Source organism: Chelonoidis abingdonii, chromosome 7 (assembly GCF_003597395.2).
Source record: "Chelonoidis abingdonii isolate Lonesome George chromosome 7, CheloAbing_2.0, whole genome shotgun sequence".
In the NCBI taxonomy this organism is placed as follows: Eukaryota; Metazoa; Chordata; order Testudines; family Testudinidae; genus Chelonoidis; species Chelonoidis abingdonii.
The window spans coordinates 10,122,430-10,149,800 of NC_133775.1; the positions used below are offsets into that span (position 1 = coordinate 10,122,430).

The 27,371-nt window shown below is 39.5% G+C and overlaps 1 protein-coding gene across 3 annotated transcripts in view; it reads right to left on the reverse strand.

Annotated features, from left to right (window-relative positions):
• Positions 1–6,805: 6,805 nt before the first annotated feature.
• Positions 6,806–27,371, reverse strand: part of FAF1 (Fas associated factor 1) — a 320,055-nt gene continuing 299,489 nt past the window's right edge. For 2 of the 3 annotated variants that reach the window (XM_032767242.2, XM_032767249.2), the window contains one exon: positions 6,806–9,919. In XM_032767242.2, coding sequence (XP_032623133.1) covers positions 9,836–9,919 — 84 coding nt within the window. In that variant the 3' untranslated portion in view covers positions 6,806–9,835. Of the gene's footprint in view, positions 9,920–14,134; positions 14,195–27,371 lie in introns of those variants that run through there. The other variant, XM_032767254.2, reaches the window with a different exon arrangement.

Below are 27,371 nucleotides of genomic sequence, written 5' to 3' on the forward strand. Positions count from 1 at the left end.
CGTCTTTTGAAGGTGTTGTGCAGGTTTCATTTGAGGACAAGGACTGAGAGGGCAGATATTTATTATTTGTATTTCGGTCATTCCTGATTATGCAAATACAATAATGCTAGGTACTAAGAACTGGTCTATCGTACACAGTTAAGTCAATGCAAGGTAGCTTACGTCGACTTAGCTGTGGATGTGTCTACACTTAAATTTTGCTCCTGTCAGCATAACTGCCCCACTATGCTAACTTAATAACACCACCTCCCCAAGCAGCCTAAAGTCACAGTTGATGTAGTTAGGTTGACACAGTGTCAGTGTAGACACTGAGTTACTTACATTGACTGTTACTAGCCTCCAGGACCTGTCCCATAATGCCTCACATTGACCTCTGTATCATAAGAACGGCCCTACTGGGTCAGACCAAAGATCCATCTAGCCTAGTATCCTGTGTTCTGACAGTGATCAGTGCCAGATGCCCCAGAGGGAATGAAACAGAGGAGGTAATCATCAAGTGATCCATCCCCTGTTGCTCATTCCCAGCTTCTGGCAAACAGAGGCTAGGGACACCATTCCTGCCCATCCTGGCTAATAGCCATTGGTGGACCTATCCGCCACGAATTTATCTAGTTCTTTTTTGAACCCTGTTTATGGTAAAGGCCTTCACAACATCCTATGGCAAGGAGTTCCACAGGTTTACAGTGTGTTGTGTGAAGAAATACTTCCTTTTTTTGTTTTAAACCTGCTGCCTATTAATTTCATTTGGTGACCCCCTACTTCTTGTTTACTTCCTTATCTACTTATCTTAACACTTATCTACTTTCTCTATACCAGTCATGATTTTACAGACCTCACTCATCTCTCCCCTTAGCTGTCTCTTTTCAAAGCTGAAAAGTCCTAGTTTTGTTAATCTCTTCTCATACAGAAGTTGTCCCATACCCTTAATCATTTTTGTTGCCCTTTTCTGAACCTTTGCCAATTCCAATGTATCTTTTTTGAGATGGGGCAACCACATCTGCACACAGTATTCAAGATGTGGGCACACTATGGATTTATAGAGAGGCAACATAATATTTTCTGTCCTATTATCTATCCCTTTGTTAATGATTCCCAGCATTTTGTTCGCTTTTTTGACTGCCACTGCACATTGAGTGGATGTTTTCAGAGAACTATCCACAGTGACTCCAAGATCTCTTTCTTGAGTGGAAACAGCTAATTTAGACCCCAGCATTTTATATGTATAGTTGGGATTGTGTTTTCCAGTGTGCATTACTCTGCATTTATCAACATTACATTTCATCTGCCATTTTGTTGCCCAGTCACCCAGTTCTGAAAAATCCTTTTGTAGCTTTTTGCAGTCTGCGTGGATCTTAACTATCTTTAGTAATTTTGTATCCTCTGCAAATTTTGCCACCTCATTGTTTACCCCTTTTTCCAGATCATTTATGAATATGTTGAATAGGACTGGTACCAGAACAGACCCCTGAAACAAGTGCTCCTGCTGAGGCTGTGCACTGCCAACACAATGAGTGTAATATGCACATGCACAAGCATTGTAATAACTGTGGTGGCTGTATAGCAATGTAACTTAGGTAGACATAATTTTGTAGTGTAGATATGGTCTATGTCTCCTGGTCTATGGGCATTATTTATTGATTTTCATCCTCACATTCGTATTTCTAAACATTTTTACATCCCTATTCAATTTTCTTTGGATTTTGGTACCAGTTTCATTTTCCTCAGAATTTTTTTTAGCATGTAATTACTGATTGTGTACAAGTGTTTTAATACAAATTCATGATGCATTGGCATTTTTTTAAATGACAAGAAAAAGTTTTTTTCCCTTTATGATAGTAAAATGACTCAGTCAAAAAAGAAAAAAATATCTTGATTTAATATCCAAATTTCAGACTTCAGCATTCCACCACTTTGTCATGTTTCCTGCTAAACATAGGTTAAGTATGCCAAAATTTATTACAATTAGACTAATGGTTCCAGGGACATTCTTGTCACAAAATGAGGTCTTTCCTCTAGAAGAGGAGGAGAAAGTAGTGGAAAATTCAATCTTCCCTGAATATAGCCAATTCTACTATTTTCCTTTGGTTGGACAGGAATTTTAAGAGAGAGAGAGACTAGTAGAGTACACTGCAGAGAGTTAAAACTTGATATGCCAAAATGTGGATATTGGAAACCAATGGCATGTCACCCCTTTGCCTGAGGAGATGGAAAGGAAGCATTCTTTTCCTTTCCTCTCTAAGGTTTATATGCACCCTTCAGGCTAAATTCTCTTCTCATTCTTTCCAGAGATGGATGGGGCCTTTAAGTCAACTTTGTGCTTCCCTAATTCTGGCCAGCCTCCTGGCTAAGTTGTAACCACTCCGATAGGCTTTTATGTCATCTGAAAATAGTCTGATCAGAGTGCTCTCCAAACACACTTCCCTCTCATCTTCTCCCCACCCCCTATGCCAGAGCTGGGATTGAACTGTCATACCATCCTGATGCCATCTGACTAGTGCCATGACAATGGGGATATGTTTTGCAGGAAACTTTTATGACCCATTGTGTTATGGCAATGGGGTCACATTGTTGGATATTATCAGGGCCTTGGTGTTCAGTTGACTTTTGAATAGCTACTTAAATGTTTATTTTTTCTAATACCTCATTTTATACAGGTAATGTACCATTACATATTTGGTAATTGTTGTACCTTTATAAATGAAATGACCCCACCCCTCTCGCAAAGCAAACTGGTAGGAAGGGTTGTGGTCTTCAGTTCCTAGAAAATACTGAAGAGTTTGTATTATGTGACAGGCAACTCTCATGGATTGAACGTATATGCCTGCATTCTAAGCCAACACAAGAATGCACTGTTTTCTTTTGTACCCAAAGTCTCAATCAGAATAAGACTTTTCTTCCCGTATTACAGATAGAAATGTATCACTCAGTTTGGGGCTGTATTGAAGTGAATCTACGTGCAAGTATAAATTACCCTTCATAGACTTTACAGCCAGAAGGGACAGTCATGATTATCTAGTCAGACCTCCTGCACATTGCAGGCTGTAGCACCTCACTCACCCTCTCCTGTACAGACCCCTAACCTCTGGCTGAGTTACTGAAGTCCTCAAATCATGATTTAAAGACTTCAAGTTACAGAGACTCTATCATTTATTCTAGTTTAGGGGTTCTCTGCACCATGACCCCCTTTTGACAACAAAAATTACTGCACAACCTCAGGAAGGCCAAAGTCAAAGCCCGAGCACCACTGCCCTAGGTGAGTGTCTGGGGGGGCTGGCTGGAAAAGCCAAAGCCCTAGGGCTTTAGTCCCAGGTAGGGGACCTGAAACTTGAGCCCTACTGGCCAGAGCCAGCCCTGGTGACTCCATTAAAATGGAGTCCTGACTCTCAGTTTGAGAACCGCTCCTCTAGTTTAAACCCTCAGGTGCCTCATGCTGCAGAGGAAGGCTGAAAACCCCCAGGGTCTCTGCCAATATGACCCCAGGGGAAAATTCCTTCTCAACCCCAAAGATGGCAGTCAGTAGACCCTGAATATTTTGGCAAGACCCAGCCAGACCCTTAGGAAAGAATTCTCTGTAGTAACTCAGAGCCCTCCCCATCACCGGCTATAGGGTATATTTGCTACTAGCACTCAAAGTCTGGTAAGATGACTTTTTGGGACCAAGGCGCCTCATTTCACATTATACATTGTAATTTTTTTTTTTTTTTTTTTTTTTTTTAACCTGGAAGACCATCCTCACCCTTTGGTTCACAGCCTAGATAACAGAATTGTCTGCCATGCTTGTGCTGTTACAGATAACATTCCATTGAAAGAATATACAGAGTGCAAAATCTTCAGATTTATTCTATATTTAGAAACACAGTATGAACTTCCTCTTAATTACCTGGTAATTATTAACTTTCCCTTAGTTACAGTGACACCAATAATGTGAAAATCACCTTTCAGTTTGAAAAACTGATACCAACTATAGCTAAAAAGAGCACCTGAGATTACTTTAACAAAGAAGTTAGCAAATATATATAATTTCGCTATTTTCTCCAGTTTGTTTGCTTTGTGCATTTGGCAGCAAATCGTGAACAACCAGTTCCACTATTCCCCTGTACACTAAGTTTCTTGCTTGTTGAAAAGATCCTTGTGAACAAGAGAGCAAAGAAATCCATTTGCATTGTTAAAAAGAATTTTAAATGATGTCAGGACAGACCACTTCAAGGGGAGGGGCATCCAAAACTGAACATTTTTGAAACTAGTCAATCTAAAAATATTAAGTTAACAATGCCTTTGTAATCACTATTTTTTTAGGACAACTTCTTCCAAATTCCTTTGTGCTGTTTTCATTCTACATGCCATTGGCTGCTTTTCATTTACAGGCTTGATGGCCCCTTTTCACCATGCAAGGGTCATACAGCTGGTGTTACTGTACTCCTGAGGATTCCATCTAGGTAGGGTACATCACTGGATGGCACAAGGTCTGCATTGTAGCAGTTCTAACACTGTTCCCTTTCCCAGCCTAAGGGATGTAGCTGGAGAGTTATGTGGTACTCAGGTGACAATGGTTTTTTTGGGGCTATGGGCAGCTGCTCAGAACAGCCCCACGGCTTTTTCTAAAATACAGAGAGGCCAAACTAGCACCCAAGCTGGTCCAGGATCCGGGAGCCGCAAAGGTGGTCGTGGCACTAAGCCAGCCCTTCTCTGGTCCTCCCCTGACAGCAATCAAGTCAGACCAGAGAATATGGGCTTATATATTTAACTATCATAGTTATTTCAGTTACCTGTTGTTCCTTGGTTTCAATAAAAATCTAGTGACAAAAAATAGTTGTAATTCATCTTGAAACGTCGGGGTATTTTTAGGAGATGGAAAAATCTGTCTTTATCCCAGCCAGTAAAGCAATGTTTAGGGATGGCCAAAGGGCAAAGTGGATGGAATAGATGTATTATTGTATCTTGCATTTCTGAATGGATAAAGAGTAGGGTGCATGTATAATAATTATTTAATGAAACAACTTATCCAGGGTCCATAAACGAGGTAAGCATCCAGTCTGAAACTGGAAAAGGACACATGAGAAAGGTATATCAGAAAATATGAACAAGGAAAGCAAAATAGGGTTGCCAAAGTAAGATTTTTATAATTATTTTACTAATCAATCAAGGCAATAAAATAAAAACACCCTAAAACACTGAAAAGAGCTTTTACTGTTAAATTAAATATGCTGTAAGAGAAATGCTAATTGTGAACTCTAAAACGTCCAGTTATGGAAATTTGTAGCCAGATTTTGAAGTGTGTAGTCTGGCAAGAGAGATGTTAGGTTCAAGGGCAATTTTTTTTGCTGTACAGTACAGTACTATAGTTGGGAGGTGCCCCCGCCATACCCCACACAGGCACAGCCCACTGGCACTGGAGACAATGAGGCAGGCAAGGAGGCTGAAGGTGCTGTAGGCTAGGAGAAGCATGTTGTGCAGCAGCAGCTTCCCCTACTCTGCAAGCACTGGGGCAGGGGGCTCAACCCTTAGCCTGCCCACGCCATCCCTTCCCCCGAGCCCCTACCCTTAACCCGCCTCACACTCCTCCTTCCCTCCCCTGCCCATGGCAATCGGCTGGCTTGCAGCGTTCAGGAAGGAGTGGGGAGGAGCGAGGACACAGGACACAGGCTTCCCCTCCCTCCCCTGCCTTCTGAACATTGCAAGCCAGCTGATTGCTGTTGGCAGGAGGCAGGGGAGGGGGAGGAAGGCGCTGATCTGCAGGGTCTGCCGGTGGGTGGGAGGCACTGGGGGGGCATAGGGGAGATGATGGGGGGCTGCCAGCTGTGGACAAAGTAGGCAGCCAAACGACGTTATAGCGAAACATTGCACAACTTTAATGGAGCATGTTCTGTAACTGAGCAGGGATGTAAGATCAAAACAACTTTAAGCGAGAGGATGTTAAGTGGGGAGTTACTGTATCAGAAAGTGCTGAGATATATTCAAAGTTGAAGCTACTATATCACTGTATAACACAACTCTTCCTTATATAAATGAGTAGGCTTTGTAGAAAGAGTGGGGACAAATGAAGGTGCAAAGGAGCTTTGAACAGCTCTGTTCTAAATGTTTGGACCCAACAGTGTGACTAAAACTCAGGTCAGTTCTCTCAAGGGAACTCATTTGGTACATGCTGTGGAGACGTGTCTTGGGGGGCGCGGGTGGGGAAATAGAAGCTAGTGAAGGAGCGCCATTATCTTTGATCCTGTGTCACTAATAAGCAAGATGGGTTTGAAAGCTCAGATGCCAGTGGTTGTCCAGGACTGGAGGTCAAAGTTGTGCCACTGATTGAGAACTAAAAAAGTTAGCTAGAACAAATCAAGAAAATAATGGATTGATCAATTGATTCATTAGACTTGAAACTGTTTAGAGAGTGATGATACTGATGAGCCAGGAATGCTTTTTACTCATTAAGAGTTTTCAGTTAAGATTACTTTAATGTTTCCAATGCATGCTTACAAAACCCCTCCATCCAAGACTAGGGAACAGTTGGTAAATTAAAGTTAAAATTGATAAGACTGTACTATACAAATAGCCATAACGGAGAAAACCTAAGCATTCTCATTTTGTGTGAGACTTGTGGAGTAATGAAAGAGTCTCACGCTAATTGCTGATGCTGGTCAAAACCAAAAACAAAGTAAGAACAATTAACAGTAACTAAGAATTCACTGTGTAGTTCTCAGACGCTATATAATCTCTGCAAAATTTATCTCAGGTATATAGACTTGGTAACTATGTTTTTCTCCCACACAGATAGGAATAGTGAAAGCATACGATGTTTTAAACACAGATCAAGTACATTTTAGTAGAAACATTATTGTAACTACAAATTTATTTTATGTTTCTAATGTCAAGGAAAAGGTACAGTTTATGAAAGCCAAAGGCCTGTTCTGCTACATTAAGAAAAAATAGTTTCATAAAAAAACCACCCTCACTAAATTTAAGAGTGCAGATGAAGCGAATACAGATGAAACATTTGGCTTTTGCATAATCTCTAATGTGATTAGAACAGCAATGCCAAAAGTAGGAAGTTTCCTCAGAAGCCGCAGAGAGAGCTCCACCTTCACCATAATGTTTAGAGGGTTAATAGTTAAAGCCAAGATTTTATTACAGGATTCCATTAACTAACAATAATTCATTAAGATTTAATATTAATGATAACCCATTAATATGAGGCAGCTGAAGATATAAAAACAGAATCAGAGATATGCTCCATGGTACAGTGTAACAGTTTTAGGTAATGTTGCATAACAAAATTAGTCTGAATAATGATTGGTGAATTAACTGCACCAGCAGAGCAGATGATGTGAATACTATGGTTAGTTTAGGACAGCAGAAAATCATGCATAGGATATTCATGTTTTCACACTGGATCAATTTGCATAATGGGCCTAATCTGGAAAGGGGTCTCAAACCCAGGAGGCTGCTTCTCAGAATGAGGCCCAATGTCTCTTAGAACCAAAATCATAAACATTTTGTTGAAATAGATATATTTGTTTGCATTCTTGCAGGGTGATGTTTCATATACCAGAAGAGGGCTGCGTTACCATCACATCTAATTATCACCACCACATTTTGATGATGCCAGTGTATTTTGTGGTATGAATAAAATGAGAAGAAACTCTCAAAACAAATGTTAGGAAAAAAAACAGGAGCATTGACTTCAACAGATTCAACCAAATATTCAAGCCACATTTAATAACTTTATGAAATTAGTATCAAAGAATATATAGTCAAAATACAGAAATAAAGTTGAGTGAGAGAAAACAGCATGATGAGATCAAACAAAAGTTAAACAGAACAGATTAAATATAAAAAGTTAACTGAAAGGTCACTCTGCTACGTGCAGCAATATTTCAGCAACTCCTTTCTTTAATAGCCAATTTAACAATGACGAGCTAATCGGGGGAGAAGGGGGAAGCTAAAGCATTACTTTGAAAGGTCTGCTGTGTAAGTTACTGTGATTGTGCAAACAATGTCACCCCAGTTTGCAACCTGTGTTAAATTTAGATTTAATAGATGTAGTGTCCGCTTTTGTTTTGTTTTGCTTTTCTCGTGAAGCAGTACAAAGGTTTAGAGTGAAGTGTCTGCATTTAGCTCTCCATTACATTTACATTTGCCTTTCATTTGGCTGCTATTGTGTGTGTCGTGGACTGCAGATGATTACAATTTGCTTACACATCCAAACCTTTAGCTTGTCATGAATACATCACTTCTAAAAGTATCTTCTGTGGGCATTATTCATTACAGAATTATCACAAAGATACAGTAAGGCTTTCCCCACTCTGAAGTTTGCATTTTTTGGTAGGTAACAATATATCAGTTTTACTAACACCCTAATAATAGTCATACATTAATTTTATATCTCCATTCCTCCAAAAGGGAAAAAAAAGACCGAAGGTGTGTACAGTTACTTTCTGATTAATATAAAATGTTCAAATTGGGATTCGATCTGCTATGGGAAAGAACATGAGTTATATATAAACAAAATGTGAAAAATAATATTCCAAGTAGTTTGATTAGCAGCTGATGTTTCTGTAGTGCCCCTGTGCACTATTCAGTAAGCCCAGGAATAAAACAAAAAGCAGATCAAAAGTGTTTTGATGCAGGTTTAGGCATCAAGTGTATGTTATGGTCTGAACCTTCAGTATGCTCATTCTATGGTTTAGGTACATAAGGTACCAAATTTTGTCCGTATCAGATACCAGATAGTTGGTGCCTACGTTTCAGACAATGGAACTAGAATTTGTTAATCTGAGACGGGATCAGTAATCTCTTGTTAAAATGTCAAAAAAGTGTGCAATAATAAGGCAGATTTCTTATTACACCATCTCTTTAGATATTTATCATTTGGTGAAACAAACAAGGTGCTTTAAAAACAGCAGACTAATAGGATACAAACAAGTGCCAGAAAGAAGGAAAAATGCAAAAATGGGAACTACCATTTCTTCCACAATGAGGAATAGAGAACTTTTGTATCTGGTATTTGAGAGATTTTTAACAGCTGATATTCAATATCAGCTGATTCCTGAAGTGTTGGCAAGATACCAGGTTTCTGGTACTGGCCTATTTCTAACATTATTTAAATATTCACATCATGCAAAAAGCAGTTTCACACACTGCAATGTAATGGAAAATACTTCCTAAACTGAATTAGAATCGAGACCCAAAGCAGAACCAGTAAATAAATATCTTGCATATATGTCAAACTATATTCTTCAAACAAAACCTTACATCTTATCAAAGAAGTCAGAAAGTACCAACAAAAATTATATGCTTTCTACTATAATACTGTTAAATTTCCATGTCTGAGAATGTCCCATTTAATTTTTTCTGCCTTTTCAAATTAGGTGGCAAAGTAGAAATTCAAACACAGAGTAAAATGCATATATATGAGGGCGCTGGCTCAGCGAGATATCAAATATACAGCATTCTAGTGTCAAAAGTACAGGCAGAAATGTCCAAGATTTCTTGGTGAAAAAGGGGCATTGGAGGAGTAAAAATTCTACTTAACAATCACTCACATTTTAACAGTGCATTAATTATAACAAAAGCCAGATGAGAAGTGAGCAACAGAATTGTAATGTTCAGTGTTCATAACAGAATATCATCCTCTGCTCATTTAAATGAGGTTGGAAACATACACTCATCTATGTGAAACTTTAAGTAGCTAGGTTTATTCTTTTTTCAGGATTCTTGCAAGAGGCAGAGTTGTGACACTGCATTGAACTGGATGATAGTAGAAGATGGTTTTGCTAGAAGCTTTTCTCCCAGTGCTGTGCCTCTGTCTTACCAAAGGATTACGAGTCCTGCAATCTGTTTTGATCTATTCTTTTGCCTCTAGGAAAAGGGTTTCTTGAGGATACAGTTTTACCTCCAGTAATGATTTATCTGGATCCAACTGCGTCACCTGTAAAGATAAAAAAGAAATCTGAAAAGACTCGTATAAGTAGATTTCCTTTAAACTATATATTTTCAGGAGTATAGATTAATGTTCATTGGGGAGCAGTTTTGATTTCTGACTGGGGGATTCACAAAGGTACTTCCCATTAGTGCTAATGGGAGCTCTGTGCATTCCCAGTACATTGGTGAAAGAACAGATTCAACAGATGCTACACATTTGCTCAGAGGAAAGTTGTTTACTTTCCCTCATCTTCAGGATGAAGATATCTGTTTTTGTCACAGTGGATGTCATTCTGAAAGGATTACTGGAATACTGGGGGTGAAGGTGAGAGACACAAAAAGTCTACAAGCTCACGTGCATCCTAAATGCCCACTTACTTCAAGAGGAGATTTAAGTGTGCAAGAATGTAGGGCTGGTTTTATATTTTATTCATTTGAGCCCTGGTTCAGCCAAGCATTAAGGGCCAGATTTTTAACGGCATTTAGGAACTAAAGATGCAGATAGGCACATAGTGGGATTGTCACACCTCGGCATCAAGCTAAGCAGATCACTGGGAATTAGGTGCCTGAGCGCTTCTGAAACCCCCACTATGGACCTATTTGCATCTTTAGGTTCCTAAAAGCCTTTAAAAATTGGCTCTTAAGGCTTTGAGCACCTTCAGCTACAATTGGCTTTCACTTTAAACTGTGAGTAATCTCATCCCTGTTCAACAAAGCATTCAAGCCCCATTGAAGTAACTTCAGTGAAACTTAAGCATGTACTTAAGTGCTTTACTGAAATGTAGTACGTGCTCAAGTGCTTTGGAAACTGTCCTACATATGGGCTTGATCCATGTATTTAGGCTCAGTTTCTAGAGCTATGGAAGTTTACTAACAAATACCTCCTATTGAAATGTTTCACATACACAAAATAGTGGAGAGGAGAGCCCAGCCTTCTGAATCAAACATTTTTATGTTGTAACATGCAGATTTGTATAACACCTGTGGCATTTAAAAGGACAAACACTACTTTTTACTTTCTTTGAAACAATTCATTAATAGTTTGAACTTTAGTTCTGTTTGCTAACCCATTTTTTACTTCTTTCTTTGCACATGCACACTGGTTTGTTCTTGAGGGTATGCTCAGGAGTACTGTATTATTAGCATTATGCTAAAACAGCAATGACAAATGCATACAGGAAGCCTTATTTAGAAGCAAAAAGTGTTTTACCTGTGACCGTATCATGCCACTGTTTATTAAGGAGTAGTTTTAACAGAAATCAATGCTTAAAAAAAAGAATCAGTGACATATTAGGGTCCCAAGTATATCAGGTATTAGAAATCACTATAATTAACACCTAGTGTATTTAATTTTCATGTCTGCCTTGAATGCAGTTTGGGTACGGTATGCGTCTCTTATCAATCTTGGTATACTAAAAGTTTTAAAATGCAATTAAAAACTGTACTGAAAATTCTGTTTTCAAAATATCAAAGACTGGATTAAGAAAACAGATTTTTTTTTAAAGTAGCAAAATATTGTACCTACCAACTTTGATGTATCCGTTTAATTTTATAGCATTTATTCCAAAAAACTTTATTGCCACTATTTTACTGTGCAATTGCAGATAATTAACTGTTTTTACATTTTTTAAAAAATGTGCTTATCACTTCTCTAAGCACATTCTCTAAGATTTAAAATCAATCTCATTCACCTTGATGAATGTAATGGAACTTAAAAAAAAAATACAGATGCATATTTTAAATTCCCAATGCTGAGATATATTTTCTTATGTTTTAGATACCACAGTGAGTTATCTGTGAATGGTAGAGAAGAAAAATAGTATGTACAGACACCAGACCATTAAAATTCATTTTAGATTCTTATTATCTACACTCCAATTATGCATTCCTGCACAGATGCTGCTTAAATTATTGAAAGGTTATCTTATAAAGCAAACCTGTTATGTAAAAAACAGCCGAAGTAGTACGTTTAAGTTTGTGATTACAGAAGTATACTAATTAACTACCTTTGTTGCATTTTTAATGCTTTAATATTTTACTGCTACAGTCCATTGCATTTAGGCACTGAAAGGGAAGTATATAGGGAACTTTATAATTCTCAGTCCAAGAGGTACAGTGCAACTGAGAGAAGCAATTTTATTTCTCTGTTCAGTTTAAACCTGTATCTAATTAGATCCTCTCTCGTTTCAAATCCCACAACCCCTTTATTGCAAAAGCAAGAAAATGTAGGTGGAGAGAGAGATTTGTTTGTATCAGGCAAAAACGAATTTGAAACGCAGCGCTGGGTTAATGAACACTATCCTCCAGACTGTAACCAGATGGAAACCTATTATTCACTTGAGTGTAATTAATGATACACATCCTAATCAAAACTCTTGGGTTTGCAAACTTCAGTTACCTTAATAACAATGATGAGCGATGTCCTTTTCTCAATTTCTTTATATGTGGGAAGTTAGTTAAAAGCATTATTGAGTACCTGCAATAAGAAACCTGTGCCACTTTTCACCCTTGATTTCCATGTGCTGTTTTTTAATTCACTTAGGGACAGCAGAGTTTGCAAATGTTTACACCATTACCCAATTAACTAACAATATGGCTCCTACATCTGTCAACAAACAAAGCTGTTGTTGCTTTGTTTTAGCTCCTTGGCATTTTCTGTTCATATGGGTCGCCATTGTACTTAATTATCACGCCATAACCCTTCTGCAGCTTCTACTTTGTTATTTGTGGTTTGTAAATATGTTGTTTACCAAAAAGAACAGAAGCTTCATTAGTGAACACACCTCTGACCAAAAGAAATGCTTCAACTGGTGAATAAATGATTAAATACAGGACTAAGCTAAAGCACCTTGTAACTTAAAATATCTTTAGCATTAGAAACCAAAAGAGTTGTATACAACAAAGATTACAGGCCCTGTAAGAAATGTCACTAACACAGGTGTCTCTACCCCACTTTCTAGTGAGATTTATTCTGCTTAGCCAGATTTATATAGCTATTTCACAGAGTAATTCCAAAGACTGAAAAATTCTTTATATTCAATTTATAATCTTACATTAAAATGACATTAAAATAAAATCTGGCATTTCTAAAACTTTGCTCTGATGTAATGTCTTTCATTCATCATGCTTGTGTGTGTGTGTGTGATATATACATCTGAAGACTATTGTGTACTACATATGTTAAACTGAACAGAAAATGAGTTCAGAAATCCTGTTTATAATCTGAAGGTAACTTGCACATCATGGCCCCAATTTAGGGAAGAACTTAAGCATGTGCTTAACCCTAAGCACCCAAGTAGTCCCATTGCTCTCAATGAGATTAGGCACTTAAGGTTCAGCACACATGGAAATGCCTTACTGTTTACAAAATTCCCCTCAAATGAGGCATTCAGTACATTTGTTTAAGACTTGCTTTTTTCTTTTTATTCTCAGATCCCGTGAAATCTAGTTCCACACCAGTCACTCAAATGATGCCCCACTTTTCCAGCGGCGGCTCTAGATATTTTGCCACCCCAAGCACAGCAGGCAGGCTGCCTTCGGTGGCTTGCCTGCGGAGGTCCCGAGTCCCACGGATTTGGCGGCACACCTGTGGGAGGTCCGCTGAAGCCGCAGGACCAGCGGACCCTTCGCAGGCATGCTGCTGAAGGCAGCCTCCCTGCCGCCCTCGTGGCGACCAGCAGACCGCCTGCCGGGGCTTGCCGCCCCAGGCATGTACTTGGTGTGCTGGTGCCTGGAGCCACCCTTGCACTTATCCCATGGTTACAAAGGCAGATCGGGCATAGAGTTGGCCCAATGAAGAAGACAGGTAAATGTCTTTTTAAATAACTTGGTGGTTTTGCAAAGTTTTAATTATTCTATATTCCAAGGGATATAAAACAAGAGCAACCTTTTATATATCATATAAAAGGCCCTGTCAGCTGACTTCATGCTCCATCAAGGTTCCATGTTTGATACAATGCCAATGGCTTAGTGTTCGTTGGGAAGCCACATAAAATGAGAGAAGGTGATGGGAGCTCGAAGTACAACTTTAAGTATAACAACATGCTCAGTAAAGTGCTCAAGCTTATGATATTCTATGGAAATAACTTTCTTTGGTGTGTTTTATATTCTATACATTTTAATATCTTTTTATAGCAAAAAAAAGTTTTTCCTTCCACACTCATTTTCTGCAGCATTGGCATGCTCACCTGAACTGACCTACGTGTACTGCTCCTACACATTCGCATCCTGTACAGCTGCAATTTTACTGTTTACAAGGTATGGTTTCTTACCCACCCTAACCCTGCAGGGAAAAGATAAGAAAAAAAAATGGCTTAATGCCCAGGAAGGTCATTTAAAAATAATGAACTGAATATACAATTATTATAACACGTACTTGAGCAGCAAATATCATACCCTTCACCTCCCTCTACACCCTAGGACAAGGATCCGATTCTTGAGTAGCACAAATCTCTCTTCTACTTACACACGCATGAATACATTTCATGAATCAAATGCACAAAGAGTTCTTTTTCTCTCTTTCCTAATCCCCCTAAGTATAAATGCAGTGAAAATTACTTAAATGCACACCTGGTAAAGGACTAAATCTGTTTAAAAAACTATATTTTCACTCTGACACACAAACAAATACAGTGACTCCTTTCTACCTGTTAAAATAATAATCTCTGTGTGTAAAAGGGTTATCTGGATAATAGGTTCAACTGTGGGCACAAATAAAGTGTGTGTACTTTTACAGAAATAAATGCAATTAGATCTGGGTTAGCTGAATTCGCCTGAAAATACTTTTAATTTGAATGAAATACATCTGTCATGTTAACAAATAAGGAACAATATTATATCATAGTTAGCAAAACGTGGCAAATAAAACATTACACATCTTGTTCACAATGAAGAGCTTTAATCCAGAAACAGTGAGTCACTGAGCTACTATACCCATATGTACCCAACTTCTGGATACTTCTAAAAACAAAAGTTTAGATCCAACACACTTCTTCAAAGATGTATATTTAATCCAATAACCAATATTAACATATCCAAGTAAGATATGCTATAACCTGACCCCCACACTCCTAATTCCTCCCCCTTTCCCCCCAAAATCCATATAGATTTCTGGTAAAAACTCACTTGAGTGGAACTATGACAATTTACACCAGCTGAGAATCTGCCCATAGATCCTGTTTCTCCAGGCCATATGTGCCTGACATATTACTACCTGTCTGTCTAGATTGTAAGCTAAGTGAGGCAGAGAACACGTCCTCCTCTGTCTTTTGTACAAAGCTGAGCACGCCAACAGAGCACAAGAGAACACCACATAACAACAATAAACCAAAACCCAGTGCTGTTCAGTTTTTCAATTTTATAGCGAGTTTTGTGATATTTGGGACTCTTCTTTCAGCCTCAGCTGCTGGGGCTATATGATTACTTGAAAATCTCACTTTCAATTTTATTTTTTTAAAAAAGTAAGTTTCTAGCCCTTGTAGTTGCAGAGAAAATGTTGACCATGTAAATCCTAACCGCTGCAACACCAGAATCCAAATAAAAGGAACCACATATTCATTATTTTTAAACAGGTCTTGATTTTTGAACAAATCTCATGAGTTTTTGGGACCTGGCTCATGACTTTTTAACAGCTGCAGTTAGCAATACAGTATAACCTCAGGGTTACGCACACCAGAGTTACAAACTGACCAGTCAACCACAAACCTTTATGCAATCAGGCAGCAGCAGACAAAAAAAAGGCAAATACCATACAGTACTGTGTTAAACTACTACAAAAATAAAGGCAAAACAGCATTTTTCTTCTTCAGAGTAAAGTTTCAAACTGTATTAAGTCAATGTTTAGTTGTAAACTTTTGAAAGAACCACCATAATGTTTTGTTTAGTTATGAACATTTCAGAGTTACGAATAACCTCCATTTCCAAGGTGTTCGTAAGGCTGAGGTTCTACTGCACTGCAAAACAGTGTTAGACCTGCTCAGAGTGTTTGATGTCCTTAGATCTTTCAGTATTTTTAAAAAAATAAAACCAAAAAATATCCAAATGGCATCAGGAAGTTTTATCTTTTCATGCAGTCATGTATTGCTATATCTCATTTTTACAGCATAGTTCCACTGCAACATATGTGGCTTTCAGCAACTTTGGACAGAGCAAATTAAACATGTTAATAGTAAGAGTTTGCTTTTACATTGTAACTTTTACCTAAGGATCTAAAGGTACTTTACAAACATTAAAATGGCTGTTGTGAATTAGGTATTATCCTTACTTGACAGATGGGTAAACTGTAGCAAAGAGAGATGATGTCACTTGGCAAAGGATACACAGTGAGTCAGCAGCAGAGTTGGGAACAGAACCCAGGAGTAGTGCTGGGTGAATAACTGAGTTTTCAATTCAGCGGCAGTTCTTGGGGGGAAATATAATTTGGTCTGAGTTGAAATGAATCTGAATTTTTTCAAAAGTTTTGGTGAATAGAAAAGGCCTGTTTCAGGTCAGTTCCAGAGCAAGGATTTGAACCTGGATCATCCCAGGTGAGTGCCTTAATCACTGGGCTAAAGATGATTGGGAAAGTGCCAGGAGGCAGCAGCAGCACCTCCTCTTCTGACTTTACCTCTTCTGGCTGTTTTGTGAATAGTTGAAACGATTCACGTCAAATTCACAAATAGTTTTGGGTCGATTGAAACTGCATTTTTTGTTGAATAAAATATTCACCTGAAATATTTCACCCAGGTCTGCTCAGGAGTACTGCCTCCCATGCCCTTGCTCTAACTTCTGGATCACACCCTCCTGCCCTTTATTACATCACTACATTGTATAGATTGTTGCAGAATAGTTAGAACGAACTATTAGCCTGTATGTGTTACAGACTGCACAAAGTTCTGTGAGAAATTTAGGAAGCAGATTCACAGAGTATGACTCTTTCTTTTATGATGCCTATTGCACTGAACTGAATGGAATCCTTGTACTGTACTGAATGGAATTCTTGCACCACTGATTTCATTTGGACTACATGTAGTGAGAATTATAGTATGTAGTGTTTAATTTTGTATAGTGTTTAATCTTCCATAAAAGTATAATGTACAGTAAGAATGATCCAAGTGATACTGTACATGGTGAGATATGGGTAGTGTTTCATCCATGGTTGTGACTAACAACAACATATATTACAATTATAAATGATAGAAACCAGCCTATTGATCTGATGGCACTTAATGAGCCAGATTTTGAATCCTTATCACTAGAGGTCAGAGAGCGAATACCTTCATCTTGAAGGTTTGGAGGGGGCTAGAGGTGGGGAGAAATGAGTGTGCATTATGCCACTGCCATGGCACTCAGTCTACAGACAGATTTAGATAAGAAGCAAGGATGGATACAGGGAAGGAAAGAGGGTGCTCTAGTGGGCAGACTCTTCTGCCCATTCTCCCCAAGTATGGCTCTTTCTGCCTCATCCCCTCAGTGTCCCAGTCCCAATCAAGTCTCTCCCCCACAGCTGGCTCTTGTCCCACTCATTCTCAATCTCCTTGTTCAACAAGTCCTAATCTCATATTTTGGGATTCTCCATCCCACTCCCAGTCCCCACCAGCTCCTTGTCACCAGTGCCCTTGCCCAGCCAGTCCCAGTTCTGCCCAGATCCTCATCTATTTTGTGTCTCCATTCCCCTGGAGACTGGTCTCCAGTCACCCCAGAACTCTAATTTCCCATCCCCACTGGCTTCAAGTCCCAATTTCTCTCCCTGGGCACCTCACTCAGTATATTTCCCCCCACCCCCTTCCCCACAGCTCCTTGTCCCAGTCTCTTCATCCAGCCAGTCCCAATTCTCCTCATCTGATCTCCACCTTTCCCTCAACTACTGACTTCTGCTTCCCCCATTTCCATCCCTAGCCTCCAGTCTCCTGGCCCAGCCAATTGCCCTCCACCCCCCAGTCTCCGTCTTACCCAGCCTCCCAACCCAACTACCAGTTCTAGCTTCCCTCTCCCCAACCTGGCAACCTCCAACCCCATTCTTCCTTCCACTCCCCATACTCCTTTCCCCAATCTAATCCCCCAAGCAGGTCCAGCCCTTGTCCCCTCTGCATTAGAACTGGGCAGCTCCCTCCTCTATACTGCCAGGGGTGTCACTGAGAGCAGAGGAAAGACTGCTCTCAGGGCTGGTGTACACTAATGCTGTAAATCAACCTAAATTATGATAGTTCAGTTATGTAAATTATGTAACTGAAGTCGATGTAATTTAGGTCGATTTACATGAGTGTCTGCACCAAGCTACATTGACAGGAGACGCTCTCCCATCAACATAGCATCTGTCTCTCAGGGAGGTGGAGTACAGACGTCAATGGGAGAGCGCTCTCCCATCGACTTAACATGTCTTCAACAGACCCACTAAATCGACACTGCTGCATCAATTGCAGCAGTGCCGATTTTGCCGATAATGTAGATGTGGGTTAGGTGCTTGGACTTGGGCTGGCCCACAGCAGCCCAGAGCTGCAACTGTAGGGGAAGTCCTGCTCTTCCCAGGCTGGAGCATACACAGTGCAGATGGAACCTTCAGGGGATTTAATAATAGAACACGTGGGCCAAGTAATCCACCATCTGTACAGTCTCCCTCACAACTAATGAAATTGATGCATGTAAATTAACTGTAGAGTAAGGGTGGTGATTTGTTGAGTTACCTCTGACATCACAATGGTCTAGGACTCTTTGCACTGCATAGATATATGCCTAACTGTATCTGTACAGCTTATGGGTGTAAAGTCAAAAGGCTAAGGTTAAAAATTTGACAGTGACAGATCCTAGTGCAAATCCTAGTGCTGATTGAACCTGGCGATACTCTGAAGAAAAAGCAGTTTCAGCCATGATTTTAGCTGTTTCTGTTGCTTCACACTGACTCAATAGACATTCTAGGCTTCAGAGTGACACACGGACAGAGTGACAATCTTGGAATCGTACTATAGTTCAAACAAATCTCTGTTGAGTACATGTAAACTGCAATTTTTCAAAGACTTATAACTTGGTCAAATTTGGGCAGATTTTTGCAGGGACAGCAAAACATCTCTGACACAAAGGCTACTACCCTGCCAAATTTCAAGTCCACAGCATGTAGGCACTGGAGCTTTTCAAAGAAAAGGTCATCAGAAATTTTTAACATGTGCAAAACTATGTATTTTCCTTAGCCTTGTTCTTGTAAAGGGTTGAACTGTTTGGCTGAAAATTTCTGCCTGAGACAGATGCCCGGCACAGAAAATTTCAGTGTGAGCAGTCAAAAGCTTAGTAAAGTTATAAGCATCTGAAAACAGGTTGGACAACCTTAGCATTAGGTGGTGCTACCAGCCCCACCTACAATACACCAAACAAACATACAAAGCAGCTTTCGAGATGTGGCCAATCCCCATCTTGACTAATTTGCTTGCATGTTGTATCTATTGGTTCTCTTAGATTGTAAGATCTTTAGGAGAAGGGTAATTTTGGGTAATAATGAAATAAATAATAATATTTCCTTGCTTTTACAGGTTAAGTTAGATCCCCCAGTGAATTTTAATTACTGCCCTTTTTGTGTGGGAAGGACAAGAGGTCATAAAACTTCCAATATCTTGTTGGACCTCCCTAAGACAATGACTTACGCTGAGCTTACATTCCGCTGTCAGTGCGTAAAGCGAAAATCGCGTATAGTCAAAATTACATTGAGTGTAATGGTGGGTGGAATCGCCCGCACTATAGGACAGTATTTACATTTTTATTTTTATTTTTGTTTTTTGTTTTTGCTGCGCAAAGCTGAATTCGCGCATGTTAAAATGGGAGTAAGATGGACTCACCTGTACAGGGTTTTAAGGATTTCACCCATCCTTCTGAAGGAGGGGCCAAGGGAGTAAAAAACAGGTTGTTCCCCTAATGCTTCAATATATGCCAACCTTTTCTTCACATAACCTCCTCCTCACTGGCAGCAGCCAGCATCCCCCACCACCCCATTGCAACTAGAAAGGCAGGTAGTCATTAGAAAGACAGGAATGTTGCTCTGCATCAGTCACCAGGGGATGCTGAAGCTCAATGTGTGGTATATATCATCCCTCTCTGGATGCTGAATACCATCTCTGCACTACTCCAATACTTTTATTTTGACCAAATTCGAATTCTCAGCAATAACATTTCCTTTCAGGAGCGGGGAGGGGAAAGAAAGAGCGAGAACTCCCCTGTGTCACAGAAGTTTCCACCAGCAGCTAAACAAACCTGATGACCATCCAATCAAGACTCGCAAGCACTATGAGAGCTCCACCAGATGACACTCTTAGCAAAATACAGTGTTTCTGCATAGACTACTAGATGTAGATTGGTGAGAAAGTACTAGTCAGTAATGGGATATATATGCATTTAATTATGATTGTATAGAACAAAAATCCAAAAGGGTTTTTAACACAATTTCAAAGAATGAAGGTCTCAGACAGGAGAGTGATGAGCACTGTATAAAAACATGACCAACAGACAGAATCAATAACGTACACAGGATTGCTTTTGCAATTTAGTTTGATGTATTTACTTATCCAGTTATCAAAACAGCAGGAGATCATTTCATGATCTAGTAACCAGATAATGCATTTTTAATGTCACCAAGGCTCTTTATGGGTGTTTTTATACAACATTTTTTTCCTGTGTGCAAAAATGTATAGAATGAATGTTAAGTATGAACCACAGGTTGAAAAATAAAAAGTGTCTTAAGGTATGTCTACATTCGAGCTAGAGGTGTAATTTCCAGCTTGGGTGGATGTATGCATACTGCTCTGATCAAGCCAGCTTGCTAAAAATAGCAGCACATCCACCATGGCACTGGTGGTGGGACTGGCTAGCTGCCCTAAGCACAGTCCCACCCAGGACCTTAGGTATGCACTCAAGTGGATAGCCCATCTTGCTGCCACAGCTAGCTGTCTGTTAGCACGTTAGCTCGATTACAGCTAGCGCATGTACATCTACATGAGCTGGAAATTACATCCTCAGTTTGAATATAGACATATGTTTAGAAAGGGCCAGTTTAGACTGGATAGTGCTATAATCTAAAGCAGAGTTTCCCAGTTTCACTACAGTATACTTCCCTCCGCAATCAGATAATGTATTTGGGTCTCCCCTGAAGCAAACATCTTCTAAAATAGAGTGCTGCGGGGTAAGAGGGCAGTGAATGGTGCATGTGGGCAATATTTTAATCCTGTAGACAGTGGAAGTATTCTTGCTTGTTTGCTCATTCCCCCCTTGGACTTCTCAACTCAGAATTAATCAACTGAAGGTTAGCATTCAGTACTGATTAGTCAGTACTGTATTCTAGCTTTGGTGAGTCTTATGTAAAAACAGAAATAATTTACCTTTTCTTCACTGGCCTGGCTTAAAGTCTCCTGGAATTATTTAGAGCTTTCACAGAGGTCAACCCAATACTTTCAGAAACTCTGATCTACACAGTCAAATTCTGTAGACCAGTTTTTCAAAATGTCTGGCTCCGGGGGTCAGGAGGGAATTCTCTCCTTCTTTTGTCTTGTCCACATACAGCTTTGCATAGATGGCTAGATGCATGAGGGATATTCCACCTTCCTCTAAGATTCTGGTTATCAGCCACTGCTGATGCTAGGACACCAAGTCTGAACTGCTATAACAAATCTTATTTTCCAGGATGGAAATGTTAACAAAAATTTTGCTGAAAAGCCAGAATCATTCTAACATTCACCCACAAAAATTCTGACCATGGTAAATAGGGAAGTAACTTATCGGTAACAAGATAATGGCAAAACTGCTAGGCTGACTTCAATGGGGCCAGAATTTCACCCAGTCTTTGGGGATTCTCACTGAAAGAGACTGCATCTCATGCTTTATGAGCAATAGAACAATTAAAAGGAGTAAAACCATCACGGTAACATGTGACTTGAACACAGATTTGAATGTTCTGACCAAGATTATAAATAGTCTTGTTCACCTGAATTTAGTCTCCTTAGGCCTGTGCTCAAGCTTGAGGATAAAGCAGGGCTTAAAAGCCATTAGGCTGAATGATCAAAAGAACAGTGTCCTTCACAGAGGAACTGAACACTGTCAGTCAGTTATGGACAGCTTGGTAATATACAAAGCTCATTTTTTAAATCCAATACACTTCTCCATGCAAAGCCTTTGAGTGGTTCCAAAGATGAGCATCAACAGCTGACTAAACTATAAGTAGTGAATATAAACGACACTAAATGTAGCTAGCTGGACAGATAAAACTAGTATTACATAATGGAAAAGAGAAGAAATGTGTGTTAAAGACAGAAAGTGATGGCTTCAGTGACTGATCCAGCTGATGTAGGGAGAGGAATTGCATGATTGTTAGGTGGGTATGGCCTTCTGTACAGGTGTTTGGAAAGTCTAGATCAGTGGTTGATAAACATGTGCCCCTAGCAGTTCTATTGCTTTGAATGGTTCTGCAGTTTGCAAAGGATGACACACAACCTCCTATACCAATGGTTCTCAACCACGGGTCTGGGGCCCCTTGGGAGGCCATGAGCAGTTTTCAGGGGGTCCACCAAGCAGGACCAGTGTTAGACTCACTGGGACCCAGGACAGAAAGCCTAAGCCCTGCTGTGCAAGCCTGAAGCACAGGGCCCTGAGCCCTGCCATCCAGGGCTGAAGCAGAAGCCAGAGCAATTTAGCTTCATTGGGCGCCCTATGGGGCCATGGGCAGTTGCCCTGCTTGCTACCCCTTAATGCTGGCCCTGGCTTTTTATATGCAGAAAACCAGGGGGAACATGGCGTTTTTATCATGTGTTTGGGGGGGCCTCAGAAAGACAAAAGTTGAGAACCCTTGTTCTATACAATCCGAAGTTTCATGAGGGAGAATGCAAAGCTTTTAGGTTTTAAACTGTGTTATTTTCTAAAAAAGCAGTTTTCATTTTACATAGTAAGAAATATGAATGATTAAAACCTACTGAAGAAATTACGTGGATCAAATTATATTTTTTCTCCACTTGAAGAAATCATGACAAAGAGGAAATGCATAATTAACCATGCAATAAAATGAAAGAGTTGTAGGAGCCTCTTAAAACTTGAGAAAAATACTTATTTCACTAGTTGATTTTGTCCTTTTGTACTGGGAAAACACTGATTTATGTCCTAGAGCTTAAAATGCAGACAACTTTTGAGGTTTATTTTAACGACTTGTTCGTGCTCCAGGACCATGAGTTATAGTAGCACAGTTCTGTGAACACTTGGTTGGTTAGTTAACTAGGACTGCAGAATTAGTCTAAGGTTTATTTATGTATTTACATACATAGATTATAAAATTCAGCAATGGAGTAATGTGCACTTAAAAATATATTTGAAATCCAGAAGATGTGGGTCATCAGGTAACTTTAAGATAGACTGGTGCAGGGAGAGATATGGCCCTGCCTCCTTTGGGATGGCTTCCACTACAACAGGCACTGGGGGACATTGCTCCTGGGGGACCCCAGGGATTGTGCTCATGCCTGGCCCTTGGAAGGGACATAAGGTACACAGGGAGGGTAGTGATCCCTCCCCTACCTTGTACACCTATGCAATGATCAGGAACAGCCTGACCCTACACCTACTGAAATCCTGATCAGCACCTGTCTTGACTGGATCCACAGTACAGTGTGGGTTAGATTCAATCTATTTTAGCTTTTAGGTGAAACAGATTTTCCCCCACTCCCATTTCTTCAAACTGCTGTTGGAATTGGCTAATTAAAAGGATTTAAACAATCTTAACACTCTAAATAGAGCAAACTGGTTCTGAATTATTAAGCAACATTTTAGATGAATTTGAATAACCTTAGGTGACTTAACTGCCACCTGATCCTAAGCCATGGATCAGATAAATAAATGTGAAATACTGTAGAAGTCTTAGCTTACTATGGCTTCCAGATACAGTAAATAAAGAGCTTAGGTCTCCAGTACACTGTCTGCAAAACACACTATAAAATAAATGGTTTACACTGGTGTACACTTAAAGTGGAAATTGAAGAAAAACTGCAGGGTTTAATTTTGATTTCCAGAGGAAACTTGTAAGCACAGACTATACAAAGCTCTACCAATGCCCTGGCATGGCGCTATGGAGTGCTGTATTGCTGGAGGTAGTGTCTTTCAAATACCATGAAAAACCAAGGTCAGGAACATTCTGGTTAGTCATTAAACATGCCATAGCACTTTTGCAAGCACAGGCTGTTAATTTTCATATCATGGCCAAATTCCAATCTGGTTATATCCATTCTGTTTACTTAAACTGCCCCTGTAGTATCAATTGGATATGCCATCCTTCACTTTCTGAAGTAACATGTCAAGAAAGGCCTGCTCTGTAAGATGTACAAAGGCCTCAGGAAGACTTCTGCAGACTTCTCCATGGGACGAAGTGATAGCATACTGGGCTCTGGATGGATTTTGTAGCTGGCACACTCGGCGGACTATCACTGAGGGTAGCTGGGAGGGCTTTCAGGGTGGAAGAGGACTCATGGAAAGGCCAAAAGGTCAGTGAGTACTGCTGAAAGAGCAGACTCATGTTTCTAGGCCTGTTTGCGGTGTTGTTAAATAGCTGCTGTGTTAACATGCAAGAGGTGGCTGCATTTCAGTGGTGGGTAAAGGGATTCTTGGAAGGAACCATAAAAACGCATGTAGACTGCATGAAAGCCAAGAAGCACATTTCACATCAAATATCAAAAGGGCAACCCCTCCTTTAAAAAGGTCTGTTTATATACACACACACACAGCCTTTGCCTATGCAGCTCATGAAAAAACAGCACTGAACTATATTCACAGTACACGTAGCATTGTAATCAGCAGGCTAAACTTGTATTTACAATACAGATATTTCTATACAAACGACTTATGTGGCCAGAAAAAACAAACTTCTTCAAAGGTATTAGCAAGGAATCCACTAAGCAGCCAGATTCACTGGTGTGAAATACAGCTTTGGGCTTGGCATCCATTTTGCCATGGCTGCAGTACTGAAGGATAAAGGTAGTTAAATATTCACTTAATGTCAGCGGTTGGACGGCATAGTCAGTGAGGAAGACCCAGTAACAAGTCGCTGCACATGCTTAAATGCATTGGAATGTTACTGCTGTTTTTAAACAACAAGTAGTGTCTAGAAAAGGTTAATCTGTGTATTTACTCGTGTAGAAGTTTGTATTTACAGTAGGGTTATGATACCGACTTTAAGTTAGCAAAGCATATCTGTGTAAACAACAGGAATATAGAACTAATGAATTTTTGTTTACTGGAGATGTGGGAATATTTCAACAACATTTTGTTGAGACATCTGAACTGAGGGCATTAAAAAGAGTATTTTTTTTACAATTGGTTGAAAATTTTCTGAATGAAGAGTTTTCTGTCAGAAAATGCTGCCACAAAATCAAAATGTGTCAGAGGAATGTATCAATTTTGTCAACATTTCCAATGAAAAAGTCCTGCATTTCATCTTTATTGTTTCAACTTTTATTATACTTTATAAACACTGAAATAATGAAGTTGAAATGAAGTCCTTTCACCTTATCAAAATAAAGTGTTGATAAAAGCATTTTGATATTCCCCAAAAAGCTGCGATAAGAGTAGACACACTGTCCATGTACCAGTGAGTGTTACAAGGGACTAACTGTGCACAGTATTTAAATACAGGAACAATATAGCATAAAGAGCAAAAGGCTTGTTTTTGTTCTAAGTAAGCTGGAAGACCTGTAACATGGGAGACATTTTGGGATTGCTCTTCACTTTGGTTCCATTGAAAATGGGATTACATGCTTAGATAGAGTAAAGTTAATTAGCGATTAATGGGATTCCACACATGCTAGTTCAGACTCTGGCTACAGTATTGTTTCAGCTGCACTGGTGAACATTCTTTGTTATTTTGAGAATAGCAGTAAAATGAATACAAGAAATAGGACATTTCCTGTTTGCATGACTCCATCTCCTCCCTTCGGCAGCAAATTCCCAAGGTGAATTAGGATTCCCAAAGTGTATTAACATGATAGAAAATTAAAATGAAATGCCTTCATTTATACTAAAATTAGAGTGCTTCTTTTTAGTATGAGGAGAGGGGAACATGTTTGAAAGCTAAGCTCCAAGAAGTAACCTAATTAACCACACATATGTGAACTGAAGCATTAACAACAGAAAATGAATTCAGTCATTGGATGAAGATTCACATACACCTAATTTCTAAACTAAGCAGCAAATTGCACGTACACTAGTGCCAGAAATTACACTCATGTTTGATCACACATTTTCATGCAACCAAGTCTCTGAAGTCTATGAATTATGGATACTGTATCAGAGAAACAATTAATACACTTTCTTTCTCAAATGCAATGACAGATATTTTGGTTTAGCATAGTGTATCGTCATCACTGCATCCACTTGTGACGCACACATTGGTGCACTTTACATGGTTCAGATTAAGAGAAAAATAGCATTCCCCAAATTTAGGGAGCAAATATATTATGACCATGCACTCGCTATCTAGTGTACTGTGACAGGGAAAACAATATAGCCAGTAAGCTAAATGCCAGTGACGCCAGAACTTGCATTTTAAACATGGCTAGGCTCAGGCTTAGAGGTATTGCCAATGTAATAGTTATAGGAGTGTTCTCAGTAGCGACCATCTACCCATAGTTTGAGGTACCCTGTTGGGATGGGTACCCAAAGTATACAGAGCTACTTAAACTTCAGCTCATGATACAACTCACGGTCTGTACATTTCAAAGTAAATCCAATTTGAAATTCATGCTACAGGGTTGTAAGAGATAAGGATTAAAAGGGCTTTTTTTGAAAACTTACATTAAAAAAATGTCCTAAGTGAAAACCTCATTCATCCTTCCACCATTATTAATAATGCCGCCACCACCACCACGCTTTTCATCAGTACATCTCATCTCGAGGTGCTTTACAAAGGAGGCCAATGTCATTAATTCCATTTTCCAAGTGGGGACACTAAGGATTTAGTTTCAAAGTACCATGAAAAACTGCTCCCATTTTCTATTTTATGGCAAGATCAGAGCAAGCCAGAGGGATAGGCAAATTGGATGGCCAACTTGTGTGTCAAAGGATAGGAACAGCAGTGGAATTAGTGATGGCTGTTTGTCCCCAATTGTTTATCTACCTTCCATCATGACAGTAATTGCTTAAATAGCAAGTGCTTTATTTTTGGGGTCATTAATTCAGACTGACTAAAGGTACAATGTAATAATTTAATAAAATTAATTGTCTAACATCCAGTCCTGGGCAAAATTCCACACCACTGTGAATGATCTGTGCCCTGTACAGTTCATACCTATCCAACTATCTTGTAGTTGGCCAGCAAATGTAACAACCGTGCTAAAAAGCAGAGTGGGCACATTTCAGGTTCCACTGGGTTGAGTCTATTAGTTCTAGAGATATTCCCTATTTTTAAAATGGGGAATTCTGTTAGAACCAGTAGAATCCTTCTAACTGGTGGAAGTTTATAAGGGCACCCAATGTATGGT